Source organism: Euprymna scolopes, chromosome 26, assembly GCF_053919585.1.
Source record: "Euprymna scolopes isolate OS-2025 chromosome 26, ASM5391958v1, whole genome shotgun sequence".
Classification (NCBI taxonomy): Eukaryota; Metazoa; Mollusca; class Cephalopoda; order Sepiida; family Sepiolidae; genus Euprymna; species Euprymna scolopes.
The window spans coordinates 61815027-61835509 of record NC_136507.1 but is presented as its reverse complement, the minus strand read 5'-3'; the positions used below and the strand labels follow the sequence as shown (position 1 = coordinate 61835509).

The 20483-nt window shown below is 34.5% G+C and overlaps 1 protein-coding gene and 1 long non-coding RNA gene across 3 annotated transcripts in view; one reads left to right on the top strand and one right to left on the bottom strand.

The window, feature by feature from the left end:
• LOC145248109 (uncharacterized) overlaps positions 1 to 20483 on the top strand; it is a 439133-nt gene that overhangs the window by 52381 nt on the left and 366269 nt on the right. The window contains exon 1 of one of the 2 annotated variants that reach the window (XM_080109900.1): positions 6630 to 6796. The exons of the other annotated variant lie outside the window; for it this stretch is intronic. Coding sequence (XP_079966026.1) covers positions 6631 to 6796 — 166 coding nt within the window. The 5' untranslated portion in view covers position 6630. Of the gene's footprint in view, positions 1 to 6629; positions 6797 to 20483 lie in introns of those variants that run through there. 2 annotated transcript variants of the gene reach the window in all.
• LOC145248111 (uncharacterized) overlaps positions 9388 to 20483 on the bottom strand; it is a 135333-nt gene continuing 124237 nt past the window's right edge. Inside the window, exon 2 of the long non-coding RNA XR_013863327.1 lies at positions 9388 to 11064. This is a non-coding gene — a long non-coding RNA (uncharacterized LOC145248111). The remainder of the gene's footprint in view (positions 11065 to 20483) is intronic.

Genomic DNA, 20483 nt, shown 5'->3' with positions numbered 1-20483 from the left:
CTTTCTCAAATGGCGGGTGTTTTAAATCTTGAAATCGCAAGTATGAACAGGGACGCAGAAAATATCTCAACAGTAAATTGAAATATATTTATATATTCAAAGTTGATAGCAAATTTCTATGTGTGATTTATTTAAATGTTAATTTCTCTTTTTTTAATTTTCAAAGATATTTTCGTTTATATAGCCAGTATTACTTATTTATTACTTGTTTTATTTTTTGTTTTGTTTCGTTTTACGATGTTTACGATTCTATGTACTTACAAGGAATTTATCAATAAAATATTTCCTATTTAACATTTTTGTATCGAAGTAAATAACTTTGTGAATAAATAACGAACTAGCAAAGACACCTAACATACATATACGTTGATTTCTATATGCAATTCTGTGCCTAATACACACATGCACACACGCGCACACACAATCTCTCTCTCACACACATATATATTATATGAAAGGAAATTGTCTGTGTGGGACCTCATTCCCTATGAACTCCTAAATGGCGGGACCGTTTTTTTATAATTTCACACAAAGGTACTTTATATGCTCGTTAGTGTTTTTAGATACGTTTTATATCAGAATGCCTTCGATGAGTATCGATAATCGATAATCGATTATCGAAAAAGTCCGATGAAGAAGGGACAGGCGATTTTAACTAAAGTTAACGCCTTATACAGCCTTACATCACAAGTGAATTCGATAAGTTTTATTAACACTCCAGCAGAAACGCTCGGAATATAAAAGCAACAGTAATTTCTTTGATATGACAGGGACGCGTTCGAAATGAATTGAACCATGTTACTTGACTTTTACAATTTAAACTTTAACCTAAGCCATTATATAATTTTTTAATACAAAATCAACAGTAGGTTCTTTACAGTGCAATGTAAATTACCTTTTCAATCTTTAAAGCTATATGTAAAAAAGCAACAAATTTTTAACCCTAAGACCTTTGTCAGATAACTCTTATGCTCTCATGCAATAACTGTTTTATTTTACGTCCAAGAATTTATGCTAGTTCTAATATCATTGTAGGGATCATCCGTTGTTTACCATAAAAATCTGGTAAGGGATTTGAATATAATTTTTAATTTATTATTAACTTTATATGCATATAATATGATACAATTCTGGGAGTGTAATTTCATTCCGAAAAATTAGTGATCAAATGTGCTTATATGCATTATGAGAACTTCAGCGTCATGGAATTAACACAATGATCCTTTCATAGAAAAGAAGTTTGAAACATCACTGTGCTTCTTTCTGGCAAATATTATACGGACACCTTCTTGCAACAGATTTCCCTGCTTGAATCTTGAAGCTAAAAGGTCTGATTTATCTTAAGACAAATCAAGATCGCTGATCAAGTTATTAAGGACTGCTTGAGTAATCAAATGCGGGACATGTTCATCTCCTAGTTGACCTGCAGCTGATGAGTCTGTATACGTTTTAACAGCGTCCGATGCGTAACTAGGTTTGAAGTATTCTAAGACATAGGAACTAGCAGACTTAAGCTATGTTGAATTATTCAAACGGCAAATGGGATGTCTAGGTAGTGGTATTTGCCATTTTCTTTGCTATCAATCCTTTGATCTTGCAAATACAAAAAATAACAGTTCTCCAAATGATTGCTTGGCTCCCTCAAGATCATAGGCACCCGAATTTCAAGCGAGACGAGCATTTTCTATGAAACCAATCAGTGAGGTGGCTGTTATATGACTTGTAAACTGAATGCTGCGCCCAGTTTTTATCTCGATGACCAAGAGAAAATTGAAAATAGGCATTATACATCTTTTCTGAGAATGTCGTAATATTTGCGTGCATATTTGTCGGGGTAAATGAGGCCATGTATTTAACAGAATAAATTGGGCTGGTTTATGCATTTCCCTCGACGGCCTTTTGAACTGTAGGTAGCCGTTGTTATGCATAAACTCTCTTGACAGTTCAAAAAGTATCATGAAAAAAGAAAAACGACTTTAATTGTGCTCATCAACAAAATATCAAGCATTGAACAAGTTCAATGTGATTTCAGTATCAAGATTTCTACCAACGAGTGCTCAAATTTGATGGTGTCGAGATTACAAAATTGAGACGTGACAGCGGAATTCTGAAAACAGATTTGGATTCAAATTTGTATGCATAATATATATATATACAAAATTAGCTGTAAATAGTTGTGCTCGTCTTTAATATATAAAGTCACTTCAATTTTGTTGACCAGCGTAATTAGTATTGAAATTAAAAAAAAAAATTTTTTTCAAAAGTGCACGATATTAAGCTAATATGAGTGAAAGGTGATCTTTGCTAATAACTTCTATATTTTTAAAGAATTATTTTGCAATTAAAATTTTTGCTTGTCTTATATTTTATTTATATAAATTAATAAAAAAATAAAACAAGAAAAAAGTAAAATTAAAAAATAAGAGTTTAAATAATAAAATAGTTTATTAACCTTTCATTTAAGTTATTATTGAACCCCTGACGAGATGAGTAACTTCGTTGAAACGTTGTTTAATCCGTGTAGGTTTTTTTCTGATGTTTAGATGCATATACTAGCAGAATGATCTGCCGTTGCCCGGGATTGAATGATCATCCACGAATGTTAAACAATCCCATATTTTTATTCGTCATAGAAATCGTTAGAACCACCCATTTTACAATCAAATCGATTGATTTCCTACTCTATTTAGGGGCCCATCGCGGTGCACCAGGAAGGTGATGATATGCCTGTCATATTGGCATAGTTCACAATACATTGCACTGTAAAGAAACTACTGTTGATTTTATAAAAGAATTTTTTATATAAAATAACTTGAATTATAAAGTTTAAAATGCAAAAGTCAAGTATCATACATCAATTGTGCTCTAAACAGAAACATTCCCCTGTCATATCAAAGAACCTACTGTTGATTTTATATGCCTGACCTTACTGCTTGTGCTGTGATAATGACTTGAATTTAAGTTTAAAATGTAAAAGTTAAGTATCATGGTTCAGTTGTGCTTTAAACAGAAATATATTCATTGAAAACGTGGCCCTGTCATATCAAAGAACCTACTATTGATTTTTATGTTCCTTCTTCCATTGAATTATTTCGATTATCCATTATCGATTATTGATACTTATCGAAGACATTTCGATACAAAACATATCTACAAACACTGCCAGGTACATAAAGTATATTCGTATGAAATGTCATAAAAATCGGCCCAGCCGTTTAGGAGTCCATAGGGAACGAACTCACACACCAGACCAAGTTCCTTATATATATATATATATATATATATATATATATATATATATATATATATATATATATATAGTTATTTACTATAATAATTATTGAATGCCTACTGACACTAGTGTTTCTTCCTTTCCGGAATCATCAGTGCAGGGTGTCACGATAACCAAAGTCGATAGATTCGACCCCAGCAACAGAAGCCATCCCTGGCTACATTAGCAAGGACAAAATATATTCGGCTACCGTTAACCGCTGGAAATATAGTTGAATATTAAACATTAATTTTTAAATGCTTTTTAACGTCTGTCACAGTGATCTAATCATTATATGAGGATCTGCACGTAAGAGCTAAATTGGCAAACTTTATTTCAACTAAAAGTGCTCAACGATAAGAAACGAGTTTCTTAAAGGGGCTGACATAATTATTTACTATAATAATTATTAAATACCTACAGAGACTAGCGTTTCATCCTTTCAGGAATCATCACTGCCGGGCGCCACGATTAACACCGGTGGATAGATTCGAATCTGGCGACAGCAGCCATCTCTGGCTTCTTTAGCAACGACCTAATCCAATATATATATATATATATATATATATATATATATATATATATATATATATATATATATATATATATATATATATATATATATATATATATATATTGATGTAAAGGTTATGAGGGTTTTTTTTTGAAGCATGAAAAACGATGTTACTTTTTGTATTTAATATTTTTATTGTTATTTTTTATATTTCGAGCGAACCTCCGCTCTTGGTCACAAATAAGTATCGATTTTTTTTCTTTTTCATTTCGATACTTATTTGTGACCAGCAGTGGAGGTGCCCTTGAAATATAAAAAAATAACAATATAAATATTAAGTACAAAAAGTAACATCGTTTTTCATGCTTCAAAAAACCCTCATAACCTTTAAATCAATATCCTAGAAGCATACGTGGACTTTTAACATTATATATATATATATATATATATATATATATATATATATATATATATATATATATATATATATATATAATGGCATGTGCCCGCACACACTGTCATTCAGCCCCAGGACTTGCATGTGTGTACATCCATAAAATACGACATATATATATTTGTGCACTGGTGCATGTTGATGTGTCTCTCGGTATTTTATGGATGTGCACACATGCAAATCCTGGGGTTGAATGACAGTGTGTGCCGGCACATGCCATTGAAAAACGACTGAAAAAATGCAAACAACATTCGTTTCTGTTCAATTTTGTGATCAATTCGTAAGTAACTTCACTCCTGGCAGTTTTGATGTTATATATTTTTCTTTAAATTCCCATTACGTTATCTTTGGTTGAGTGTGAACAACCAGAAATAGTACAAGGCCACCCCTATATATATATATATATAATTTTATACGTATATTTATATATATATATATATATATATATATATATATATATATATATATATATATATATATATATAAAATATTTCCCACACAAAGAGGTCATTCTGTCTGTTCTTTTAAGTGCAATATATAATATATATATATAAATATATATATATATATATATATGTATATATATATATATGTGTGTGTGTGTGTGTGTGGGGGTGTTTAATACTTTATACACGAGAAAATCCGCACATATCTATAGTTAACATCAATAATACAATGGGAGCAAAAATGAAAACAAAAAATACAATTTATATAGGCCGTCTGTAAAACCTGCCACCCACAGAAACAGCCTCTACTGCTAACAATACAATACAGAAATATTCACCTCTTTTGGACTCCTGTTGACAATCATAACACTAATATTCAGCCTCCAGAGAATTTGAATCGTAGAGATACTACATAAATGCACATACTACAGACTTGGAACTTGTGTATATAATGCACTGATAGAATAACCTCATTGTATAGGAACTCTCCACACTCACATACTCTCACACGACACAGAAACACACACACACACACACATACATATATATATATATATATATATATATATATATATATATATATATATATATACTAGCAAAAGTACCCATCGTTGCGTTGACTGCGTTCAAAAACAGCCTAAAAAAATGGATACTGAAAGGTTATGAAAAGGAAGGGTTGTAAAGGGATACCTTCGAATTTGAGGGTATCAAAACCAAACCAAAATATGATGAAAGTAAAAATAAAATAGATAAGCTCCATAATTTATTATCCATACCTGTTCACACTGAAACACTTATCACAATTTCTGTAGATCTATATTAAAAAACCTTGTTAAACTTTGTGGCATATTTTCATTCTATGGAGGTCAGGCGCGAACGAACACCCCATAATTTTATTATACCATATTTCTTCAAACTGAAACATAATTATCAAAGTATACTTACGCAGATAAATATGAAAAATCTTTATTAAAGTTTGTGCCTATTTCCATTCTATGGAGACCAGGCGCGAACGCAGACCCCACAATTTTTATGAACCACTGTTCTGCCAGATCAAACATACCCATTCCTGTGTCTCGATACATCTTCTATCATTATATGTAATCAGTTTTTAAAATAGTCAACCATATAGGAGCATATTCGTGACCAGACACACACACACAAACACACATTCAGATTTATATTATAGATATATATAAGAGGTAGATGTAGTATGCTTGGAGGATTGTATAGTATGTAGTTAAATTAAATGTGTAGAAGGCGGCACAATGAAAAGGTAACGGAAAGACACAAGCTGAAGCAGACGAGAAAGTTTTATTAATACACATGTATTTGTAAGTTGTATTAATAAAACTTTCTCACCTGCTTCAGCTTGTGTCTTTCCATTACCTCTGCATTGTAACGCCTTCTACACATTTAATTTAAATATATATATATTTAAAAATTATATAATTTAATATATTAAACTAAAAAACAATTTCGTTTTCAAAAGTAAATATTTTGAACCTCTGACGAGACACTTAACGTCTAAACGTAACTAGATCCACGTACAGACTTTTCTGATGATTCATATCTTTTACTTATATGTAAGTGCTTTTTTTTCTGATAAATTTGCTGGCGTTAGATAGCGGGAGAAGAGAAAATGAAATGGAAATTGAAGAGAACAAGGAAATAAAAGGAGTAAAAGCAGTTAAAGAAATGAGTTGAACAAAGAAGAAATATAGTCGCAAGGGAATTGTGTTAATTAAGTGACAAAAATAATGAAGAAAAGCAAGTAATTGTCCCCCCCTCTCTCTCTCTCTCTCTCTCTCTCTCTCTCTATATATATATATATATATATATATATATATATGCAGCATAATCACGCTGACACTTCACCGAAGTTAAGAAATGTCGAGCCTGGTCAGTACCAAATGGGTGACCATTCGGGAATTCCAGGTGCTCTATGTGCTCTCCGCTAATCTCGCCATTGTTTCCAATCGTCCTGGACCTCTTCTTGCCACTGGAATCAAACAGTGCCGATTCAAGAGAGGTGCGGATAGGGATTGCGCGACTCTTCCCTCAAAATTACACTTTTGAGACTGAACGGAGGCTACTATCTATTAATCGAGGTGAGTATATAAATATGTGCCTATGTATATTATATTTAATTATTGGAATTCTTTTGAATCTTGGGAAGGATTGAAACCGCTATCTTCAGACAATGCTCATCTGGAAAAACTGTAGAGATTCAACATCTCTATCCACTGCTCCACGGGTCCCGGAGGGGCGATTAAGGTCGGATTTTTGGTCTTATAAATCCAAGTTTTTTGTTTTTTTTTAAATCTGATCTTCCATTGTCAGGTCCGTACCGAATGGTATATATTATTTAATTATTGGAATTCTTTGAAATATTATTATTCTCATTTTTTATAGTTGTTTATCGACGAAGGCCGGAGGAATAATTGACCGAAACGTCGTGAAACAACAACTGTAAAAAGATAAGGATAATAATCCGCAAATAAATAAATAAAATATGTGCTAAGGTGTTTCAAAGCTAAACTCCAAATGTATCCATTTTCGAATCAACCACTTTCTCGTATCTTTCCATCAAGTTTGGGGAATAAAACCACATCTAATGTCTCATTATTTGGGATCAAATATATTCAATGAATAACATATCTGCCATTGTATTTATATGGCGCATATGAGATAAATATGTCCTAAGATGAAGTACTGTTGCCTCATTTGGCGAGGAGTTGCTAATGGTATTCTTTTCTGTCCCCGCAGCGTAAAAACCCGGCTTCGAAATCTAGTGGGCAATGACCTTTTCGCTCTTCTACTTCCTTTTTCTCACAGAAGAAACGTTGCGAGTCTATCTTGGCTCTATCGTTACTTTTATGTCAGGTGCTCTACTGAGCTTCGATCTATGGTTTCCCTGTAAAACACTCGTAACAAATACTCGTTTTCTTAACGTGGGAACAGAGCTTTTTTTTTTTTTTACCTTTTCTGTACTTTCATCTAACAACTTAATAAAGCAAAGATGCTGTAAAAATAAGCCAATTAAAAACGAAGGAGCCATCGGAAATGAAGTGGGTTCACAGGTAACATGTATTGGAACAGTTACATTGAGAGCATTGCCAGGACCACTGCGAAGAAGGTAGGCTCTCTCTACCTTGCTAGAAAGGTACTAACGCCTGAAAGTATCCTGTACCTCTACAAGGCCATCATTCACCCACGTATGGAGTATTGTTGTCACATTTGGGCTGGTGCATCTGCTACTAGTCTCTACCTCCTAGACAGGGTTCAAAAGAGAATCGCCAACCTGATATGTCCTGAAATATCATGTAAGCTTAAGCCTCTGTCCCATCGTCGAAATGTTGCATACTTCTGCCTGTTCTACAAGTACTTTAATGGTGAATGCTCTGACGAACTACAAACACTTGTACCCCCTCGATGTAAATAGCCCTGACAAACCCTACTAGAAGCTAAGTCCCACCCCTACACAGTAGAAATCCCTAGATGTAAGAGAGCTTTCTACTCCAGTAGTTTCTTTCCCACAACTGCTAGACTTTGGAACTCCCTTCGGAGTCCCTGCTTACCCAACTGTACTGACATGCAGAAGTTCAAGTGCAATGTGAACAGACATCTTGCTGCCCATCTTCCTGCATAGTACCCCTGTAGCTTATGTCCCTGATAGTAGCCCTCTACATACAAAATGGCAATGTGTCTTGTTTGAGGTGAAAATGTAAAAAAAACAAAAAAACAAAAAAAAAAAAACCGAATTATTTATTGTGACAAAAATGAAAAGATATAGGGAATGTTGAAAAACGTACGAGTAGTGACAAAAGGGCAACGGTTGCTAGCATCTTGGATCACGTCCGACGGCTTTTGAGATATCCAGTCCTACATTCCCCATACGATGAGAAGAACTGTTACACGAGATTTTCCTTACGAAACATTACGCCATAAACGTTATTATCCCAATTCTACTTCATATATTTTTCGTTCAAGATTCCTTCGAAACTAATTTGCATATAAAAGTTCAATAAAGACCCTTGTGAATAACTGACATGAATTTTGCTCCCCCACTTACCTTGGCTTAATTATTACTCTTCGTCTGCAAAATTCAGAAACAAATTCTTATGTCTATAGTTCACATTTTGAAACCGAATCTCACTTTCTCGCGTCAACCTTACTTCTCTCTCGAGGCGGAGTGCTTCACTACGGCGGCGCACGTTTTGGGAAAAACTGTTGTTTCCATTGACCGACATATCTATTACGTTTTCTTTCTTTGTATTTTATCGAATTAGTTGAACCTGAAAATGTTTTCTTTTGATAAAAAAAAAATATCTGCACCGTTATCAGATGCATCCTCGCATTTCTTCATGTTGGTCTGTCACGCTTAAATATAAGCTTCATCGATAAACGCGCACATTGAATGGACGTATCTTGTTTTAGTTAGCTCCAAGATTGTTTGCTTGTTGATCGGTTTGTCCAATTAAAGTTTGAAATATAAATTTTCTCAGTTTGTCATGTTTAAGTTTGAAATATGGTTCGTTTAATTTGCCATGCTTAAGCTTGAAACGTCATTTGTGCTAGTCTGTCATTTTTAAATTGTAAATATCACTTGCATTTGTCTGTCACGCCTAAGTTTGAAATACTATTTTACTTGATCTGTTACGTTTGATTATAAAATATCATTTTCATCGGTCTGTCACACATATGTTTGAAATATCATTTGCGTTGGTCTGTCGCACTTAAGTTTTAAATACCATTTGCGTTGGTCTGCCACGCTTATTTTTTGAAATTTTGTCAGTCTGTCACGTTTTAAGTAGCATTTCATCGCTAATCGCGTAGATTGAATAAACGTATCTTGAGTTCATCTTGCTTTTTTTTTTTTTTTTTTTGATGTTATTGTTTTCGCAAAACTTTGTCCTGTGAATTACAGAATGGAAATCGGGTAAAGATTAAGGGGAAGGGGTTTATGTCACTTCGCCAAAATTCTTCTCCCAAATTCTTCGAATAAGACAATGGCATATTCTTCATACTTGGCTCATCGCGCACTTCAAGAAAAGCCGATACGATTGATATGCGAGTAAGAGTTTCGGTTTTCGTAATTCGATTCCAGCTATTACGGGGTGGGCGACCAAGGAAGGAGCGGGCGTTGTTGGGTGGTAATATTCTAGCATTAGGTTGCCCCGGGGAATCTAATCTGCTGCACTTTTATTTCGGTGTAAGAGAGGATGAAGTAGATAGTAAGAACAATGCGTTAAAGGAGAGTCGCCAACCTGATAGGTCCTGAACTGTCATCTAGACTTCAGCCCCTGTCCCATCGACGAAATGTTGCATCCTTCTGCCTGTTCTACAAGTACTTTAATGGTGAATGCTCTGACGAACTACAAGCACTTGTACCCCCTCGACGTGAATACTCCTGACAAACCCGACAAGCAGCTAAATCCCACCCCTTCACAGTAGAAATCCCTAGGTATAAGAAGGCCTTTTACTTCAATAATTTCTTCCCCAGAACTGCTAGACTTTGGAACTCTCTTCCGGGATTCTACTTTCCCAACTGTACTGACATGCAGAAGTTCAAGTGTAATGTGAGCAGACATCTTGCTACTCACCTCCCTTGATAATACCCCTGCAACTTATGTCTTCGGTAGTAGCCCCCCTACTTCAAAGTAGCAATGTGGCTTGTTTGGGGGTGAAAATTGAATTAAAAAAACAAACAAATCAATAACAAAACTCAAATCAAAAGAATATATTTTGAAGCATTGTTTTGTGGTTTTCATTTGAGTGACAACGTAGTATCTTGAAACATCGTCCACGGTGAGTAAGAAAATATTTGTGAGTTACGTTTTTATTTACTAAACGATCACCGCTAATCAAAGCCCAAGGGTAATTCGGGGATAAGGGTTAACGAGTGCTTGGTAGATCGGGAGACAACATTGTCATGATCAGTAATGGTTGAAAATTGTTGATCACCCAAGAGGACCGCTATACAAAAACCTATCCACATTAAACCTGAAAACGGCCATATAAAAGTTAGTTAGAAAGATGCCTCGCGGTATGGTGTTCTACAGACAGACAACTCCAAGGAAGAAACCTTGCTCATGGAATTTTTGTTTAGTTGTAGGCACTGATAAAGAACAAAAAAAAAATATCAACAGCCTCTACAGTCAAACGAGCACCTGTTGCGAATGATCCACAGTGGAGGGAGTATAGTAATCGCTATGAAAACAACGACAGAGCCGAGACAGACCCGCAATACCTCCCTCTCGTCAGAAAAAGATAGTAAGGTCCTAGCTCACCAAACTTCGAAGACGGTGTCGAACCCTGTCAAGGCAAGAAACGATAATCTTAGCAGCTCCTCCCCGGATGTGGCAACCCGTAATTGCTGAAAAAAAAAAAAAAAAAAAAAAAAAAAAACAAAAAAAAAATAAACAAAACGAAAAATAAAAAAATAAAAACAACGTAAATTCGCAAGACTCAACATAGTACAAATTTTAACTGGCATTTTTTCCTTGTTTCTTTTTTCGACTAAGGAGTCACTGCTTTTCATGATCTAAAGGCCACTCCAAAATAAGGATTGATGAATGTAAGGTACGATGGCTCAACAAGAACTTGTTTACATTGGACTTGAAAGCGGTCATGTTATAATTAGGGCTATGACAACAGCATATTCTTTTCATTGTTTTGACTTTCGAGCGTGTATCCGTTGATAACGTATATGTTTTTATATAGATTGATGTGGTTCTCAATTGATTAACTGTCTCTAACTGTGTCGGATATATACTCGAGAGTCAAAAGAATGAAAAGAATATGCTGTTGTAATAGCCCTAGTTTTAACCAACTAAGACGAACGTTTTTAGAAAGAAACGTCTTTTGGTGTTTTTGTTTAGTTTTAGGCACAGATGGAGAGTACAGAAAATTGTTGACAGTGGTTGTAGTTAGACTAGTGTCTTGCGAAGGTTTTGCAGAGAAGGGCGGGGCTATAGATTGAAGCTCAGTCAAGCACATGTCCCGAAAATAACGATAAATCAGAGATAAACGCGCAACATCTCTACTGTAAGCAACAGGTTGCAAGGAGGGGGATAAACATCACTCATTAGATTTCGAAGCCGGTTTTGAACCCTGTAAATGCAGGGAAGAGTATTCTTAGCAATACCTCCTATATATGTCGACAGTTGTTTAGGTTAAGACGAATTTGGTTTCATACAAGTAGAGGACTGTTTCGGGAGTGAGATACTTTTTGTTTTTTTGTTGTTTTTTTTTAACATTTCAATTTTTGTCCGAATTAATTATAGTTAGCTTGGAAGTAGCCGCATAGGCGAACAGTTCTAGGAAAGAAACTTTGCCCATGGAATTTTCGTTTAGTTTAAGGCACAGATAGAGAGTAACGGAACTGGCTGACAGTGATTCTTTCTAGAACAAGTTACTCATGGGGAGGACTGCATGAATTTTGCTGACATAAGTCACCACATCCCATGAAATTGTTGAGAATCCAAATTTATTTTAAAGTTTAGGGAAAGGAAGTTCATACTAAGAAAGATAATTTCTCTAGAAAGGCATGAACCCACCAATTTGAAATCGTGGGTAAAATATACCGAATTATGCAAATTCATAGCAATTTAGATCATATTAGAAACATCTAACTCGAAAATATTTAAGTTGTTACAATATTTTTCCCCTTAGTAAGAGGGTAGTTATTTACTTACTTCCGACCACAGCAAGATGCGACACAAGGTCGGAATGTGAGAATTTTCAAATTAGTGTCCCTAAAAAAAGGAGCACGCTGACCTCGTAAAAATTGCCTGGATAGCTCCGTCAGTATTTCCTGATAGGGGTGCATCAAGCAGGAAACAATGGACTTACTCTACTCTAAAGCCGGATAGCAAGATTTGGAAGGGTGTACCTCTTAGATGTATACCTCAGTCTGACAGGTACTCGATCAGATAAATAGCCTATCACCTGTCGAGCTGTCGAGAAAGAATCCTCAACTCATATTTATACCTCGGTCTCCAAGCAACCGAAGCAGCGAAGGGACCATTCTCACACAATAACAAGCATGGTAAAAAGTATTTTCTTGCTGCCTACCTCAGCAAGATGTTATACAAGTTACACAAAGTGGGGATGTCAAGCCAGCGCCTCTAAAAGGGGGGAACTCTGGTCTAGCAGAAATTTCCTGGGCATCCTCATTGATATTCCCAAGTATTCCCAATCAACTAATGAACCAACCAACCAGACTTAACATTTTACACTCAGGAATGGCAAGATGGCACAAAATTGGTTGTGAGCGAGACGTTATATGTTCGCTACTATTTGTACGGTATTTTTTATTCATTTATTTTTTAAAGTAGATATACGAGCTGACCACATTTATTAGGTACGTAGGTACAACATTTCAGATTTAATCTGGATGCAATCTTTCGTCCATTTAAATACTTCTTCCATGCCTTGAAAGTGAATATTTGTTGCCGAACTGAAAATAAAAGAACCGTTTTTTTATTATTATTATTACTTCTATTTGCTCTTAACAAGTTATATTAGCACTGAAGTATAAGGGACTTCTGTGATATAGGCCAGATCTTCACGAGAGCAACCTGGGTTTAAAATTAAAATTAACCAGAAAGATGTTTATTCCCATTACATTTAAATGTCTGCACATTAGTACGGGGAAACTAGGAGCAAGGATTAAGATTATTTTACCTCAGTGAGCAAAAATATTTCGACAATGGCATTTTGTTTTTGTGTTTTTTATATTTTTTATGCTATAAGATCATTGTTTGCTGCTATTGGCAGAAGCAAAAAGTCACTCTGGAAGGCAGTAAAAGCAGAGCGGGAAAATATTACTCCGCTATAATTTAAGAAGCTGATAAATAGTTTTCCCAAACTGAATCCTTGTTTCAACCACGAACACTCGTTCAGTAAAGCGACTGTGTAGATTAATACTATATATACATATATATATATATATATATATATATATATATATATATATATATATATATATATATATATATATATATACTAGCAAAAGTACTCGTCGTTGACTGGGTTCAAAAACAGCCTACAGAAAATGGACTCTGATTTATGAAAGTATAATAGGTTATGAAAAGGAAGGGTTGTAAAGATATAGCTTCGAATTTGAGGGTATCAAAACCAAAGCAAAATATGATGAAAGTAAAAATAAAGTAGATAAACCTCATAATTTATTATACCATACCTGTTCACACTGAAACACTTATCACAATATTCTGCGGATCTATATTAAAAAACCTTGTTAAACTTTGTAACATATTTCCATTCTGTGGAGGTCCGGTGCGAACGAACACCCAATAATTTTATCATACCATATTTCTTCAAACTGAAACATAATTATCAAAGTATACTTACGCAGATAAATATGAAAAGTCTTTATTAAAGTGTGTGCCTATTTCCATTCCATGGAGATCAGGCGCGAACGCAGGCCCCACAAGTTTATTATACCATCCTTATTTAAGTTAAAACATACTTATCAAAGTATTCTTATATACATCTATATCAAAAACACTTGTAAACGTTTTTTTTTTTTTAATTTTATTTCCATACTTTGTGGACCAGGCGCGAACGAAGACCCCACAATTTTAATGAACCACCGTTCTGCCAGATCAAACACCCATTCCTGTGTCTCGATACATCTTCTATCATATGTAATCAGTTTTTAAAATAGTCAACCATATAGGAGCCTATTCGTGACCGACCACACACACACACACACACACGCACACACACACATTCAGCTTATATTATATATATATATATATATATATATATATATATATATATATATATATATATATATATATATATATATAGGCAACACCATTCAACTACTTTAACGAATATATTTCTTATCAGTGGCGACAAAAGATTCGTAACAAACTCACAAGCTAAAAAAAAAAAAAGAATAGCTCACCAAGGGGCGATTAAATGAATCTGAGTACATATCGGTTCCCCCTAACAAAAATATGATTAGCTAGTTAAGCCGTAAATACCGACTGGTAGACTGTCTTAGAGAGACATTGGAAGATATGTCAAAGCCTCACACCAAGGAATACCAGCTCCGACCACCAGCACCCGATTATTACTCAAATACCGTAGCACAGATCACTCCGCGACTTCAAATGAATATATCCCTTTTGAGGAACATATCAATTTTCATCACTTGGTGTTGGAGATTTAATTTTGTGTAATATGAGCATGAACGCAAAAAAAAAAAAAAAAAAAAATACGTCTGCATTTTATATAAAAAAAGGTTAATTCTGATAGTTAAAAAAAAAATTTTCTTGCTGTTTCTTATTTCAACTCACATAGCAAAATTAACTGAAAAATGGTTGAATGATAATCTTTTCAATGTTTTTGTACAGGGTCCTAATTTTAATTTGATTAATAAATGTTATTGTTTCATAAAAAGAATTAAAAATGGCGGACCTTGCTTAAGATTAATATCAACCTCAAAATGATTTGTTATCCAATTTATTGAAAATAAGTTTTAACTATATTTAGTGAAGCATAATGCCCAAATTATTACCCAAAAAAAGGTTTTTATGATCCAAGTCTTTTATATCTTTAAATATTTATTCATGGTGTCTGGGTTGCATTTTTGTTTTTAACGTTGTAGAACACGAATCCAGTTGTTTGGTTGTTTGTTTGTTTGTTTTTTTTTGTTTTTTTTTTTACAACGTATGAAACCTTTTTCAGGTTTTTAATAAAGTTACTGCACAGTTTTTTACAGTTTTTTTTATATCTTCAAATATTTATTCATGGTGTTTGGTTTGATTGTTTTACAGAAAAACTTGTTTTTTTGTGACTTTGTAGAAAATGATAAAATTTTGCAAAGGTAAATAAAAAAAAGAACATCAATGTTTGGTACAGTTTAGATAAGTAAGCCAGTATCTTCAAATAGGAATTACAACCCAGGGTCAAAGTAGACCGGGGAGCAATAGTAACTAAGGGATAACTCACCATTCCTCGCTGTCCCCAAAGGGGCCTAACCACTCTATGTCTGAAGGTCATACGCAGGACTCATGATAGTTTGGGGATGCATTATCATCATTTGGTTTCAGAGATTAAATCCTGTGTGATATGAGCATCAACACCAAAGAATATATTTCTATTTTAGAAAAAGGTTTCATTCTGTTAGTTCATATATTACTATTTTGCACATTCCTTTGAAAAACGAACATTCATCAATTAGTTATTCATTTTTTATAGCTTATGTGATGATTGGTTTTATTTAACTTCTTTTTATGCATATTTTCTACATCAGGCATAATTGTGTAGAAATTAGAGTGAACATTTACCTGGGAAAAATCAGTGCAAAAGTGTGAAAATTAAAAAAAAAAAAATTCCAGGTGAAGGCCGAAGAACGGCATTATGAATATGCATGCGTAATGTATTATTATTGGTTCATGTTTTAATTTTTAGCCTTGTAGCAAACATGTCTTTATAGCTCAGACGCTAACGTCAAAGGAAAATACTGATTCTCAAAATTGCGCATATGTTAACTTTTGGGGAGGGGGGATAAATTTTTATATTAGGTCCACCTCCACAATTGTCTTTACAATGATAGCTTTTCTGGGGTTTCGACTATGCTGATTAAGACAATCTTATGTGAATTTTGTGGAGAAAAGTACTTATAGAGATAGATAGACCTGTATCACGCACTGTAATTCACTGGCTGCCGGGTTTGTACGCACAAGCGATAAACAAGTCTAACGACACTGCCACTCCCCATTTTTTTTTAGTATTTGCGGGTGGGTAGGCTGACAACGATTATCAAAGGTTAAATTATTACCACCCCTCCACAAAAAGTGGGGGTTGTCTATTTCGAAAGCCATTCTTTACATAGGGATTGTTTTGTTTTACAAAAAGACGACATAAAACTGGGATTTAATTTAATACTATTACTGGAAGAAGTGAAAAAAGAGGAAGACTTGAACAACAAACAGAAACATGTAGAACTGCTACCACTGATTTATATCACTCTAAACTGTTGATATACTTCTGTTTTTACTTTACATTATTATTCTAATGGACCGCTTTTCGTAATTTTATTAATTCATACAGATTTACGCATTCCCTTGATTGCTTTTTTTTTTTTTTAGATTTAAACAGTACCTGCAGGTTATCGCCCCAAACCTACACTAATCGCCAGCGAAAGCCAGATAATTTCATTTAGGCCACGGCCGCCATTGTCCGCAATTGTCCAGGGACGGTAGTGGCCGCCGCCGCCGCCGCCGCCGCCGCCGCCAACAACAACAACAACAACAACAACAACAACAACAAAAACCGTAGTTAATTTTGTTGCGAGTGAGGGTGGTAGGCGTCCACCGAGCAACGCCGGTTAACGGGCCCTGCTAGTACAATAATGAATATGAAATCTGCATTAAACAAAATATCATATTGGAGCGTATTTTACGATCGGGCAATTCCGGGCCGCCTGCTAGTATATATATATATATATATATATATATATATATATATATATATATGTGTGTGTGTGTGTGTGTGTGTGTGTGTGTGTGTGTGAGCGTGCGTTTTGTTGAACGGTACTCTATAATGAGTAGAGCTATGTTTTAATATGAAAATTTATTTATGGCGAGTAAGCTGCAAAAACATGCATGTGTTTCAGTGTTTAAAGCTCATCAGATTACAGTGATAAACATTTGTCTTTTTTAAGCAAATAATGTTTGCATCCTCCCCCTTCCACGTATTAAAGCTCTGGATTTTATTCGCTTTGTAAATTCATAGATCTTCACCGCTCCCTCCTCTTTCTCCTCCACCTTTTCACCACATTCAGCAAATCATCTATTTCCGGCTATTTCTAAATGTTTTAGACACACGTTATCTTTTAAAAACGTTCAGAATTATAATGTTTACACCAACTACTAACCCTATCAATGAAAAGATTTTAGTTTATTTGGCGATTTATAGGTTTATACTTGGTCCTCCCTATTAACTTACATTAACCAACAGCTTTTCCGGGTTCTCATTACGGTTAGAGGCACCTTTAAGTTGCTTACTTTTCTATTTTTATTGTGTGTAAACATTATTTACTGCGTATTTTAAGTATATTTTATACGACTTGTTTATATTTACACACACACACACACACGTACACAGATATATATATATATATATATATATATATATATATATATATATATATATATATATATATACGAGGGGCGTGCAATAAGTAATGCCCCTGACCCACTTCCCATAACAGTAGAGCAACGAAACTTGCCACAGTTATTAGTCTTTCTCTACAAAGGAACCACCAGAGTTATGCATTTCTCCTATCGTTTGATGCAGCTCTGGAGACCGTTTTTGTAGAACACCCCAGGTTGGCTCTCCAACCACGACGTGACTTCAGAAATCAAGGCTGCATCATCTGGGAAACGCTTTCCTTTCAAAAACAACTTCATGGCTGGGAAGAGGTGAAAGTCAGAGAGTACAAGGTCAGGAGAGTAGGAAGGATGGGAAAGGATTTCATAACCACACGACCGTGCTTCTGATCTGGCGACATGCAAGTTGTGGACCAGAGCGTTGTCTTACAGGAGGAGGGTACATTTGCTGATCTTGCTCCGCCTCTTGATTTTGATAGCTTCCCTTAATTTCCTCAAAAGTGAAGCATAATATGCTCCTGTAATTGTGGTACCCTTTGTCAGGAAATCTGTCATCACTACTCCGTCCTGGTCCCAGAAGACTGTGAGCATGACCTTGCCAGCGGAGGGCTGCACCGTTGCCTTCTTTGGAGGTGGTGAGTCCAAGTGATTCCACTGCATTGACTGGGCTTTGGTCTCTGGATCATAGTGATGGACCCAGGTTTCATCCTGTGTAATCAGTCTTTTGAAAAACTTTGACTCATCTTCTTGGCACATCTCCAAATTCATCTTCGAACACTCGACGCGTTCTCGTTTCTGGACTGGTGTGAGCAACCTGGGAATCCATCTGGCAGACATCTTATGCAAATGGTCATGAATGATAGTTTCCACAGACCCTATACTAATCTTGACATCTTGGGCTATTTGGCGAATAATAATGTGCCGATCTTCCAAAATGGCAGCCTGAACTTGATGGACAAATGCCTCATCAATGGCAGAAGGGGGCGCCCAGGTCTGGGAGCTGTTTCTACAGACTTACGGCCATGTTTGAATTCACGATGCCAGCGTTTTACAAGGTTGTATGATGGGGGATTACCACCATCAGTTTCTTTCATTTCATCAAAAGTCTCCTGCGGTGTGCGTCCTTTCAAATACAAACACCGGATCACTGCTCAACATTCAACAGGCTCCATTTCACACCTGACTCAGTTCAAACACCTGTAAAACAAACCACAATTAGTTCAGAGCTGTAATTTGCCACATAACCCATAGAGCTATAAATCATTGCACATGAAAAATTTCAGGTAGATCAGACAACTGGAAGTGAGTCAGGAGTATTACTTTTTGCACGCCCCTCGTATATATATATATATATATATATATATATATATATATATATATATATATATATATATATATATATATATATATATATATGTGGAAAGTCCATGGCTTAAGGAAAGAATAAATGTAATGTATTCCTTGTTGAAATAATTTTTTTTTGCTTTGAAAATTCTATATTTTAATATGAAAATTTAAATACAAAACCTACAATATATATATATATATATATATATATATATATATATATATATATATATATATATATATATATATATATATACAGTAGTAAGTTATAAAATATATATGGCAATTAAGCTATACAGAATATTCCGCGTTTCATCCACGCTAGGATTCGTCAGGCTTATGCGAAGAGTTTTTGTTGTCTCGCATTGTTATATACGCACATTCTGTTGAGTTTTTAGTAAGCAAATCAGCTTCCTAGTTTCAACCGTTCCCTTTCTAATCAGCAAATGGGCAGGCACTTACCTTGGGTTCCACTCTTCCTTTGAGTGTGCTTTTTTTTAGCGGGATCTGACCTATTTTAAACCTAGGTGTAGTTAAATGTGTGTTTTTTATATGTTATATATATATATGATAATGTATGTATATGTATGTTTATTTTATTTATTTATTTTATATGGTTATTGTTGATTTTAAAATTATTTTTTATCGCTATCCTAGATTATAGTTTAGCCTGTGTACACAGTTGTTCACTATTTCACTCCTACAGTTTAATAGGTGTTGGCGTTCTTTAAAGTATAGGATAGCAAATTTTTCATGAAGGCATAATCTACATGGATCATCTAGGTCTCTACATGTGTTTGCTTGTCTTCCTATTTTCTATTCGACTACCGGCGAACGTCCGCTTTCTTTAAGTTTGCTAGTGTTGTTTTCATTCGGTGTATTTTATTTTTAAACGTACTTTGTGGTCATAATATTGCGATACAAAATAATTTTAAAATTAACAATAACAATAGAAAATAAATAAATAAAATAAACATACATATTCATAAATTAGTATATATATTTATATATATATGCTAATTTATGTATATGTATGTATATATATATTTATATATATATATAAACTAACATAATATTTAAACACACACACACATTAAACTGCACCTAGGTTTAAAATAGGTCAGATCATTAGATATCTACGCTTCCCTATAACCAGCGCAGTCTCACTCTTAATTTAAAAGTAATGATCTAAATTTATTTTTAATTTTTTCTTTTGTTTTCGTTCCTACCTCTAAAGATTTACGATTACAGAATATTTAAGACGTTGAAAGGGAGTTAACTCTGTACGTTCAAAATT